Source organism: Sipha flava, unplaced genomic scaffold (genome assembly GCF_003268045.1).
Source record: "Sipha flava isolate LNK unplaced genomic scaffold, YSA_version1 2_pilon_pilon, whole genome shotgun sequence".
In the NCBI taxonomy this organism is placed as follows: domain Eukaryota; kingdom Metazoa; phylum Arthropoda; class Insecta; order Hemiptera; family Aphididae; genus Sipha; species Sipha flava.
Genome location: NW_020272972.1, coordinates 2,196,866 through 2,210,313, shown reverse-complemented (window position 1 = coordinate 2,210,313; position 13,448 = coordinate 2,196,866). Strand labels below are relative to the sequence as shown.

General features: G+C 29.0%; 1 protein-coding gene across 1 annotated transcript; it reads left to right on the top strand.

Moving 5' to 3' along the window:
• Nucleotides 1-861: 861 nt before the first annotated feature.
• On the top strand, nt 862-6,914 carry LOC112686178 (NAD-dependent protein deacetylase sirtuin-7). Its single transcript, XM_025558375.1, has 7 exons — nt 862-986; nt 1,763-1,860; nt 3,627-3,842; nt 4,343-4,514; nt 4,596-4,832; nt 5,102-5,222; nt 5,751-6,914. The coding sequence occupies exons 1-7, from the start codon at nt 885-887 to the stop codon at nt 6,692-6,694; spliced, it is 1,890 nt and encodes a 629-aa protein (XP_025414160.1). The 5' UTR covers nt 862-884; the 3' UTR covers nt 6,695-6,914.
• Nucleotides 6,915-13,448: the final 6,534 nt, after the last annotated feature.

The window sequence follows — 13,448 nt, the reverse complement described above, 5'->3', positions numbered from 1 at the left end:
CCATAATCAGTGATCTCGCTAACCAAAAATACCAATGATATAATGAAAATGTGGTACGTATCAATGGATGTTTTCACGCGTTTGAATCAATTGTTTTCTTAAATTCGAAAAAGTCTGAGATCATCATTTTATAGTGCGTACCCGGCGCCAACCGGTCAATCAAATATTGTTTTTTTCAAGACTTCAACGATACTTAATCAGAAATAAACGCTTCCTGCACAACTGATGTGGTGGTGAAAATTTCACAAAAATATAAACCAATTGACAATAACCTATGTAAGCGTCGGTTCTATGATGTTCTGCCGCGTGAACACTACCTTTGTGCTATCAGTGCGTACGTCTATGGTGTGTACGAGTGCGCGTGCAGTGATGTAGTTATATTGTAGTAATAGACTTCCGTCCGTCTGCGATCACGAACATTTCTCCGAAAAAAAAGAAAAGTAATAGTAATAATAAAAACAATAATAGTAAACATCTGCTGCGACGATGCGATACTGCCATAGGCTGTTTGGCAATCGCGGTCTGTTGACGCTTTTCTCTTGATTTCCACTTCAGCTATTGGAATACCTGAATACCGAAATCATCTTCCACTCGGCATTTCGGCGATATTCAATGACGATGGTTCCGAACTACGCCGCCAGCAATGTTCTCCGCTATTCCGTATACCCCGTTTGAAACGAGATCGTTCTTTTTTATTTTTTTTATTGTTATCAACAATTATTTATACCTCTCACGGATTAATTCGTTTGCAATGTGTGTTCAATCGACATTTGAGGCAGGTATGTCGTACTATCCACATCGCTATCGACAAACGAATGTCCATTAAAAGAAGACATGCATTAGTCTCTTGAACCACCCAAAAACAACATTTTTCACATGTAGTGATGGATAATCAGAAAATATGCAAACTTAAGTTCAGGAAACGGAAAGCGGCATCAAATATTTCGTTTTGCATGAAAAAAGAAAGAAATGCGTCGAACAAAAAAGTAAGGACGATTTTGAATTTTTATACAAAATTAGCAATAATTAACTTTGTGTTGCGAAGATACTTACCTACTATTCAAATTTTTTTTATTCTATGTAAGAAAATATTGTAATATAATGTTTTATTTTATTGAGACATTTATTTTCATTTAAATTATATTTATCATAGTGCTCAGTATTAGTTGTTTAGGTATTTTTTCGATTAAGAGCAGTTGGTTATTATTTTCTCAGAAATACCAAAGTAGTGCACTGCCATTAGCAGTAGTTATTTTATAAACAAATTATTGATATCACATTATATTATTACAATCGGTGACATTAAAGTTGTAAGGCAAACTAAATTGTATCTTATGTGGACACACATTTTTTTTTTGAAAACTTGATGTAAAACTAGTCAGTTAAACCTACAAAATGTGGTTAATAAGAAGGATTACTCCAAAAACTTATACAACACCTACTTTAGTTTCAGCGCCCTTGATTAGAAAATAAACTAGCTTCATTATACGTTTTAATTAAATGCAGAAATATCAAATGATTATAATATTATTAAATAGTTGTATAATTTATGTATTTGGTTTGTATAGTATATTTAATAGTAAATATATTCAATAAATTGTAAGTACTTTCATTTATACTAATAATTAAATTAAAAAAAAAAAAAAATCATATTAAATATAAATAACTTATTTTGAGAATAAATTATTTTATAATCATTGATTGTTATAATTTGTACACAATTTTGTATCTCGATCAATAATGACTATTTATTTATTTTCAGATACTGGAAATAATTCAAAAACCATTAGCCGAAAGAACTATTGATGATAAAGAAATTCTCAACACATGTAAAGACACAGTACAAAAAATTTCTCAAAGGTATTTTTTTTTATTTTACTTATCAATAATGTTAGTAATTATTTGTTTGGGTATGTGATGAGATGAGAGGAAACAACTGTATTGAGAGTTGTTATGAAAATGAAAATTGAAGGGAAAAGAAAAAATATAAGACCAAAAAAGAGATAATTGCATACAATTAAAAATTATATGAGAGCCGTTGGTATGTGCGTAGGGGATATAGAAAATCGAGACAAATAGATGTTAAGAACAAGGGTGGCCAACCTAAATAGTTAGGAAAAAAATAGTTAGGAAAAGGGTGAAGGAGAAGAATATGAAGAAAATAATTACATTATATTTTTGTATGTATTATTAATGTATATAACTTTATCATCATAATAAAAAAATAATTAGTAAATCCAATATAACACTTTTTTCAGAATCTAATTATTAAATGAAAAAACAATAAAAATATAGTTAAGATCATTCGATAAATCTGTACAACCAAAAATAGAAAATGTATAGTATATACCAACGGTTTCCAAACTCTTAGGGTCACGCATTCCCAAAACAAAAAAAAATTAATAACGTCTCCCAATGAAACATTTTTTATTATTTAATTATAAGTAAATTATTGTGGATCAAAAAATGTATATATGGTTCTACGATATATGATATAAATATTTGTCTTGAACCTCCCCTAATAAGTACTCGCTCTTCTCAAGGAAAGCATGTCTCACAGTTCGAGAACCTCTAGTTTATACAGTTTTTATTTTATTTTTTCATTACTCAACATTGAACATTGTATTTATATTTAATTTATATAACGTTATATTTCATTATTAATACACTTGTGTTGTAAGCGCAATATGATTAGTATATTATGGTTATTATTGTTAATATTATTACTCTATTATTATTATATTAATTTGTTAAAATTGGAAATTAGCGTGCATGGGGTTAAATGCTAAGTAAGCTTGGACAACTAACATCACCCAGCAGAGAAGAGCCAGTCATTCGAATACCAGTTATTTAGACAGTCGTATTATAGCTGAGCAATTAAACAGACAACATATCTAAACTTAAATTTAATTGTACGACTCAACACAACTAAACATTATTTCCTTTTAAAACCAAACTTTTGCGATACTGACTATTTCATTTGTCTGTAACTACAAATTCTTATTTACTTATTTTCTTATTTTCCGAAAGTGCTAACTTATATAGGTTGTGTAGAATTGACGGTTTCAACTGTACCAGCTCACAACACTTGAATGACTAGTAAATAACTTTATCTGGGCTTATCTAGGAAGTACATCCATTTTTACCTAATGATTACTTAATAAATTTATGCTAGGATTTAATTTGAACATGTTATAATTCATATATTAAAGTTAAATTCTTTTTATGTACTAATAACCTTACAATTATTTTTAAATTTAATGTAATGAAAATATATTTGTCCTTATACTGTCTTTCTCATAAATATGAAACTATATAGTAGTATATTTATGGTCGTCACATAAACTGTATATTTAAATGTATTGTATACATATTTTTTTTCTATCTGAATATTGGTTAAATGATTGATGCTTCTCTCAATGTTTGGCTATCACTTATAGTTATTTTAAGCGCCCTATATTTATTTATTAAGTTTTGTTTTATTATTTTTTAAATAATTTTGGTGATAGATTTAACCTTGTCTTACAATCTTAGAAATTATGACTTCCTCTTGGTTATTTTAGATAAGTAGCAAAAATTAAAATTTATGGTAAATACATATTGATTGTTAGTCATTTATTTTTCAGATTAGATAGACAAAAGAAATTGAAAGAACGATTACAAGAATTTGAGGATCCTATTGAAGTAATAGATTCAAAATGTGAAGAACTAGCTAAAGCTATTGCTTCTGCATCCAGTTTCATAGTTTATACTGGCGCAGGAATAAGTACAGCTGCTAAAATACCTGATTATAGAGGCTCAAATGGAATATGGACATTATTAGATCAAGGAAAAGATATTGGGTATGTAATGAATATGTAAATTAAGGACTATAAATAATTTTGGTTTGCATGGTTACATTAATATAATCATTATTATTATTATCATAATAATTTTTTTTGTCTCCAATATTGATAGCTGTACAATTTCCAAAGTCTTATTTTTATTTTTCATTTATATTATTAAACTAAATTTCATAACTTAAAAAACTTAAATAATTGTTTATATATTTTACAATTTGAAATAAAAATGTAATAAATATTTCTATTAAATTTCACCCAAGTTTTGTATAAAATTGTATATTATACCCAAATTGTATATTAATATTTTTTTTATAATTTTAAAATTTAATCAGTAAATTAGAATAAAAAAAAATGTCTTAATTAACATTTATTATTTTGACTTAGGCTAGATTATTGTTCATAACACATGTAAAATTATAATATATTTAGAATATTGAATACCTTGATTATCACGTTTTAAAAATGGATAATTCAAGTAAAAACCATTTTCATATATTTAGATGTCATGATTTAAGCCAAGCTGAACCAACATTAACGCACATGGCATTATATCGTTTATATCGTGAAGGATTACTTGGACATGTTGTTTCTCAAAATTGTGATGGGTTACATTTAAGAAGTGGTCTCCCTAGACCAGCATTATCAGAAGTCCATGGGAATATGTTTATTGAGGTATTAATTATTTTTAATCAATGAGTCATTATTTTCACTATATTTATATACTTATATGAATAATAAAATGTTATCCTTTAGGTATGCAACAACTGTAAGCCAAATAGACACTATTTACGGATGTTTGATGTGACTGAACATACAGCAAGGTACAATCATAAAACATTAAGATTATGTTATGCTTGTCATAAACCCTTAAAAGATACAATTGTTCATTTTGGCGAACGTGGTAAACTTCAATGGCCAATTAATTGGTCAACAGCTTGTAAACATGCCGAGAAAACTGATGTGATCTTATGTTTAGGATCTAGTTTAAAGGTAACATTATGAATAAGTATTGAATTTTAAAAGTATTCAATAAATGGAAGTTAGAGTTGTATATATTAATAGTTAATTAGTTTATGGATAGTCTTTTAATTCAATTTCAACCATGTAATTTAAATTATATTATTTCAATATTAACAGATTTCAAAACTGTATTTAACTATAAAATTTTCTTTAATTATCTATTGTAATATATTATTCTACTTTTATTAAATGTTAAACGATCCTTTTTGTACAAATATTATATTTATTATTATTTTTAGGTTCTTAAAAAATATCCATGGCTCTGGTCTATGGATAGACCAGCTAAAAAAAGACCAAATTTATATATTGTCAATCTTCAATGGACTCCTAAAGATGATCAAGCTACTTTAAAAATTAATGGTAAACAATCAAAATGTTTATATTGTTATCTTCTTTGCCATTCTTCCAACAATATGGGGTCAGTCACCCTTGTCCTAAACCTCTACGTGACTCGATTTTTTACATGCCCTATGCACACACTACCTCACATAGGCCTCATATCATTCTCAATCGTATTCAACCATCTTTCTTCTTTCTTTATTAACACCTGATTAAAAAGATCTTTCAACCACCCAATGCTTACATCTAACATTTTCCACGCCTCTACAAGCATTCCATCGGGTCCTATCGCTTTTTTCTTTTTTATCACCTTCACCGCAACCTTCACTTCCTTGTCACTAACTAAATCAATCAATCCTTTATTCCATGAAATACTTTCTAAAGCTTCTTTTGAATACTCTCCTTGTTCAGTAATCTCTCAAAATAATATCGAAAAATATCAATTTATTTTTCTCCTTCTCATTTTCCTAGTCTCATTTAATTCATCATACCTATTTATAATTTTTACCTAGTAATAAACAAAAAATAATAGTATTGTTCTTAATTTAGGTAAATGTGATGAAATTATGAAAAAAGTCATGTCAATTTTAAATTTGGATATACCTAAGTATCAACGTTGTCTTGATCCTATATTTCACCATGCTACAATGTTGGTACCTGCCGAAGAACATACTACTGTACATCCTGTTTTAGCTGTTCCAACTGATGATGTTAAAAAAAATGATATAAATATTACTACAAAATGTGAAAAATTAGAATTAGATTTAAGCAACTATAAAAATAATACCAAAATGTGTTCAGGATCAAAAGATCAATCAATTAATCAACCATTTGATCTCAATTCAATAAAATTAGAAAATGTTACTTCTATAGTTGATAAAAATGAGTCTCTTAGTTTACCATCTTGTTCAAGTATGGATATTGTTCCAAATTTGAGTCATTTTTGGAGACCATTTATTGAAGGTGTTGAGCAAAATTCATTGGATAATCGTAATATGCTTTCATTGGTAGAGCCAATAGTACCATATTTAAATTCATTTTTCATCAACAATATGGAAACCTTAGGATTGTCTCCAACTCCTGTTGATCAATTTTACAAAAACTTTGTATATCAAGCATGTATAGGATTAGCTGCAGTTGAAAAACTACAAATAGAAAAAAAGCTGACAAATAATTCAAATAAAAAGAAAAAAGACGTTGCTGAAGAAAAAGACGATACTAAAAAAACCGATGTTTCTATCAGTCGTTACTGTACATTTTGTCATCCAGTATATGGTTCAACTAAATGTTTATTTTATCATCGATATGAGTCTAAATTTAAAGAAAATGTTGATACTTGTCTATGTTGTGATGATGATACTGATGATGAAGATGAAAATGAACCAAAGAATGATGATATTGCTGATAAAAATGATGAAGTTATAGAAAAAGCCAAAGTTACTGCAGGTTGGTTTGGGAAAGGATACAAAAAAAGAATTAAGAAAAAAAAATAGGTATAATTAATTATTATCTACTTCATTTTATTTTAATTATTTTTTTATTTGAAACATTCTTTTTTTAACCTTCCAGTATTTAAGTTAGGTTATGTAATGTTTGAATGGTTGTATAAATTTAAACATAGCTAATGGTATAGATACTCTTATCTAAAATAATTTATTGTTTATTTAGAGTTCAGATATCTATATTTCGTAAATACTTCCATATTTATACTATTCAAATTTGTATTCAAATCAAATACCTTGTGTGAATTTGATTAATTACAGGTTTAATTATAATAATTATATTCATTATTAAAAAAAAAATTGAATTAATTTCGCTTAGGTTTTTGTTTATTATATAACTTAAAACAAATTTCTATTCATATTTTAAAGCTTAGAATTCTTCTGAGTGAGGTAATTGTAATCACTTTAATTTATTTATTTCATTTATACTTCAATATTTATGTTATTAATCTATTAGAAAAGGATATTTACAATAAGCTTTACATGTAGCTTACTGAAGTGCAATAATGAATTGTTATGATTTATGAATTTGTATTATTAACTATTATTATTATTGTCTATGTATATTTTATACTTGTGCTTTTAGACTTTTGCTTGAAATTAGTACACTTATTTATTTGAAAACTGATTTTTTGTTTTGATACATTTATAAAAATGTATTTAATGCATACACAGAAAAGTAGTAGTTTATGTTTTTGTTAAAATTTTCATTTTTATTAATTATGGTTTAAAAATAAAGTAATGCTTTAGTAATATTTTACCAAGTCACGGATTAAATTTAGTTTTTAATACAACTTTAGAAATATGAGTTTTAGTATTCTGAGTATGTTTTTATTAATCTTATAGTTAAACTATAATTAATATTTTTATGTACACAAAATAATTTAAACCATATAACTAAATAAAAATTGTTATTAAATCTATGAATAATTAGTATAGTTAAATTATTTATGAATTTTTATTTTTTTTTTTTTTTTTTTTTGTAAAATGTTAAAAATATCTTTTATAAAGCATCATGCAGTTTTCAAGAATTAAACTATTTTTATAATATTGTTTTTAAAAGTTGCACAACTGTGTTCTAAATTTAAATTACAGTAAAAACAAATTGTTTACCATTTTGTATTTGTTTAAATGATTCAGAATTCTATTTCTTTAAAAAAATTTTATTAAAAATTGTAATTGAAATATTGTAAATATTCGGATAGTTGTGCTTAATGATAAAAAAATATCCAAAGTAATGGACATGCAATTTGATTTATTCAAAATATCATGTAATTTATATTTGGTCGAAGTGTATATATATGTAAGATGTATCTTGTTAGATTTCAGCGACTTGGTAGAAGTTCTAAGTACCTTGATTCAAGTAATCGAATGACGTGTGAAATACACTATTTTCAATAAATAAGAGTTGTAGCATATCCTTAGTGATCATTTCAACAGTAGACCTCGAAAAATCTATCTTTTGTTTTTCTGATGAAATATCAAAACTATAGAAAAATATTAATTAAAATGGATGAGATACAGACATGGCCGGATTATGGTCATATTATAAGAGGGAGGGCTATTATTCTTAGTGAGGCCCTTTCACCCAAAATAATTTTTTTTTTAGGTTTAGTAAATTGTAATAAATATTAATTAAAATAAGTTTAATAAGTAACTATATTTGTATATTGTAGTATAGTCATCATCAGTGGTGTATCCAGAATTTTTTTTTTTTGGGGGGTCCATAAAAAATGTAATATTACATTTTTTTTGAATTTTGTGTGTTTTTATTATAATCAAAAGACAATATACATACATTAAATGTTTTCGGGAGGAGGAGGGTTATACCCCACCCAGGATACGCCACTGGTCATAATTGATTATTAAAACAGTATTTTATATTTGTTAGCAAATGATTTTAAAACATTTGTGGCTCCTTTTAATTTACTGACCTGGAATATAGTCCTCCCCAGATCCAGCCATGGGTACAGAAAAATAGTTCATTGATGCTGGTAAATTGTTCTTAACAATTGAGTTCGATCAGGGCCGTCCCGAAGGGGTTGTCTCACCCCCTCCCAACAAAAACACCAGTCGGCAGTCGGACTTGTTTCATTATAGCCTAGAAGGACCTAATTTTACTTACAAAAAACAAATATTACATATTTCGTAATACAGTATATATACACGAATAAAGTTTATATAACTACTTATTATACAATATAAAATATTATACATATAAATTAACTGTCAATTTTAATAACGTGCGGCACTGACACATATATACATGTTAAAAAGTAAAAATACGACTACTATAGTTAATTATACTTCATACATTGAGTAAAAAAATTATAGTAAGCATTTTTCATATTATTCTCCCCCCTTGATTTTCATCTTCGGGACGGCTCTAAGTTCGATACTACATTATAAGGCCGGCCATAGGCGTCACTAAGGAGTATCGAGGGGTATCTTGGCTACTCCAGACATTTTTGTGGGGTAGCGAGGGTAACATTTGCTACCCCAAAAAAATGTATAGATTTTAAAAATATATTCGAAGTTTATTATTCAAGTGTGTACAAACATAGATCATTTATTATTGTGATATTATTCAAAATAGTTATATTTTGTGATATGTCCAATACGGTTAATAAAACAGTGTATACACTGTATGTCATACCAATTTATGAAGAAGAGTTAGCCGTTTAAGTAAGCCAGTAAGCCAGTTATCATGTTAAACATTTAAAAATGTATTTTTTAAATTTCTAAAAGTAAACTTTGCTATCCCAAAATTTGGACTTAAGTGACGCCCATAAGGCCGGCCTCACATTAGAACCAACTACGAGCAGCTAGTTTCGTTTTTATATGAAGGCACAATAGGAGCGTGCCTATAGCGGCAAATTGTTGAAGGTTATACGTTTTATGGTATTACATATTATTATATTTATATACGTTTTTAGATTTTCTGATATTGTAAAATATGTTGTATATACCTACTCCTGTATAAAAAATGGTAACTGAAGTGTAGAATGCCATAAATAAGTCAAAAAGCAGGAAAGCAGAAGATCCAGATGAGCTATTACTGAGAATTACTTAAGGCCCTAATCAATTCCCATTGTATTTCACGTTTAACAGAACGTTTCAATACTATATGCGACACTGGTTACTAAAGACCTGCACGGGTCGGGCTTACCCGGACCGGCCCGGACAGACTTTGGGCCGGGCCGGACCTTCAATTAGCACGAAAGTTACGGACCGGGACGGCCCGAACTTTTCTTAAGTAAAATTGAACTTAACATTATGTGATATTTGTTGTTTAAATTTTTAATATTAATTCTATAAGTTATTTTTTTATTATTAAATATGTTGTTAAAGATAAACAACTTTTTTTGAAATTGTATTAAAAGTGTTGTTTTAAATTAATAAGATTTAAAAGTTAGTTATAATATATTAGGTGCTTACTACTTAATTTATTATACAAAAGATTGAGTATTTTATCATTTTTTTTTAATTTCTAATCGGGCCGGGCTTACTCGCCTTAAACTATTTGTGGGCCGGGCCGGGCTTTTTAAAAATGTTACCGGGCCGGACCGGGCTGTAAAGTATCGCCCGTGCAGAACTTTACTGGTTACATACCAAATGATTGGCTACAATCCACATTTGTAGCAATACTCAAAAAGCCAAACGCAGGGCTGGCGTAAGGCTAAATGATGCCTGAGGTCAAAATGCCAACTGGTGCCTTTTTCATACAATAACCCGTAATATCATTATACTTGGAAAAAATGATATATTATGCTCAACTTGTACATCATTTATTGTCGTCTAATTTTTAGCCATGAGTCACGATGACTCGACGTGATCCCGATTGAACGATAACAAATATTTGGGAATTGTAGCAACATATACGATAAAACATTCTATGCTAAACCATAGTAAACAGTTCTCGACTTGAGGGGGGACGCAGGGGGACGGAGTACCCCAACTAATTTTCAGAAATTTTAGCGTCCCCCTACTATTATTATGCTATAATAATGATGCTCAGTCAACTTTTTTTTCTAAAGTAAATAGAGTCCCCCTTCTTTAATTTTGCCAAGTCGAGCACTGATAGTAAATATACTTGTATTATCTTAATATACGGCTAAATGAAATAACCATAATAATTATCAATATTTCAATACAAAGTTATAGGTATTTTACATTAAAATAAAAAATAATATTACCGACATTATGTGCAAAATTGTAAAAAAACAACATAATATCTGGTACTTTTTGTTGTGCATAGGTATTTAGTAATTTTTTTATGCACAAATGCATGCATATTTGTGTGCTTTATAGAGCTAGAAGCCCCTAACCCAAATAATAATCATAATAACTGATATTTTTTTCCATATTCTTTAACTTGCAAATATTGGCCAAAAATATGTTTTTGTAAAATGAAAATATAGTTAAGATCAAGAATAAGCCAGCATAGACTAACAGGTTTGACTTAAGTCAAATTTGCAGCAAATTTGCTGCATGTACATAACAATATTATTGTATCCATTGATGAAACAATCAACAAATTTGCCAAAATGAAAAAATGGAAATGTAGAATTTGTTATTTGACTACTTACCAACCTTATGTTTTCTACTTAGATATTTGTTAAATCAAGTTACCTCTCTATTTTTAATGTGGAAATTTTATTTTTGATAGAGTTTGGCGAATACTCACTTATATTTTTAGCACTACATCACTGATTATAATATTATATTTATTTTACTTTACGGAAGTCTGAACCAGATGGGAATATGGCCGGGTCTATACACGGCGGATTCCGCCGGACAAGCTATACAAGACGTATCCGCCGAGCGTATTCCGCCTCATATATCTATACAATATTAAAAAAAAAATGGTAAACCCCATAATTATTGTATCAGTATTATAAACATATCTATCACAATCGAATAGCACAAATTAATAATAGACACTCATCGATCGATCATTTGCATTAGTAGGACCAGGTTATCATTATGCCGAAAATTACACCAGCGCTAATAATTGCCATAAATGAGGCATTGGAAGAAGAAAGAGAGAAAACTATACACAGGAAGTTTGCGATACATCCTTACGGGAAAAAAAGGATAGAAAAGGGTCAATTCATAATAATATATGAAGACTTACGATGATTTTTGGAAAATTTTTTTAGTTATTACAAAATGTCTATAAAAACATTTGATGAACTTTTAAATATTGTAAAAAGTGACTTGGAAAAAGAACAAAACATCAAAGGTGATACAATACTGACAATGGAAAGATTAACGATAGTAATAAAGTTTTTAATTTCGTGTTATTATTAGCAGGTTTCATGTTTGGGAACTCATAATTTTGATATAATTTATAAATTTAGAAGATATTATAAATTTATAACATAATATGATGGGTAATATTATATTGTTTCATACTTTCATTGAGGTATACATTGGTAAATTATAATTTTTTTGTTTTTAACATAAATCATTTTATTCACAAAGTTATTCCAAGTTAGAAATTCTTCCCCAAATGTCTTCGAGCCACCCCATTTTCAAATTTTGGTCAAGGGAGAAACTACGAAGTTTCAATACACTTTATTTACCAATTTCTTTCGACACCACCTATTGAACTTTTCTACAATTATTACATTGTTACAAAACTACTCTTAATAATTCAATAAATTAAAATTATGTGAAAAACACAAATTGTAAATACCAATTATAAATTAAAATAATTTATTTACTTAGATATGATGATACAACTTATCAAGTATGAAATAATTAAACATTTTTATTAATGTTATATATTACCTAACCTAATTATAAAATATATAATCCATTTATTATTTAATTACTAGATAAGTAGGATTAAATTAAATAGGTGAGATATTGAATATCCACTGAAAATTATCGTATTAATAAAATTATGGTGTAAATGCAGCGTTTTCCGTCACCAGTATAGCCCATCCTAATTTAAAACAACGTAAAATTAGGAGTTTGCGTTTTTATTACTTCGGCGTTCGTCCGCCAAAACGCAATCCAACCGGCATTTTCCACTGCGGATGAAAACGCGGCGTTCTACATTCGTTGTGTACAGGCCCGGCTCAAGTGTTTAAACTAACATAGGCGAAATTTAGTTTTTGCCACCCCGTACGTGTAAATATTTTATCAAATATTTTTTTTTATACATAAAAATTGTCTAGGAAAAATGCCGCCCTAGGCGTGGGCTTATGTCGCGTACCCTTTAAGCCGGGCCTGATTGTGTATAGCTACTCCGATATAAATCAATGCATTTTGAATTTGACGGAAAACGCCACGAAATACACGGCGGAATCCGCCGTGTATAGCCCCGACGAAGATGAGTCGCAGGTGGCAAGTAATCGCACGACCAAAGCGGTTGCGCTAATAACATTTTCAAGGTTGGGACGTAGAGTTGTTCGACGTCTAGCACATTATTATCTATGTTCTATGGTCTATAGCCGGTTCTAGTGCTATACCAGCCTTTGATGTTTTGGTGTTCCATAGTAAGGGAAAGGTGTTGTGCGCGGCAAGCGATGCGCTGCAGTCCGAAAATGCGCCGACAACATCGCAAATCGCAATCGGTAGATGTCGCTACTGTAACGGTTAGGCGGCGCGGATGCAACTGGTCTGGGAAGGTGGGATATGCCGCCGGCCACCGCGTGATGACGGCTGTTTTATACGATTCCCTCCTCCCGCCGTCGGCGACGACGTGAGTTTGTGATTTCATTGTGACGCATGC

Bases quoted from the DNA above. Each gene is read 5' to 3' on its own strand.
- LOC112686178 (XM_025558375.1), top strand. From the start codon at position 885: ATGGATAATCAGAAAATATGCAAACTTAAGTTCAGGAAACGGAAAGCG. The intron at 3,843-4,342 runs GTATGTAATGAA...TCATATATTTAG, and splicing joins GATCAAGGAAAAGATATTGG to ATGTCATGATTTAAGCCAAG. The intron at 4,833-5,101 runs GTAACATTATGA...TATTATTTTTAG, and splicing joins GTTTAGGATCTAGTTTAAAG to GTTCTTAAAAAATATCCATG.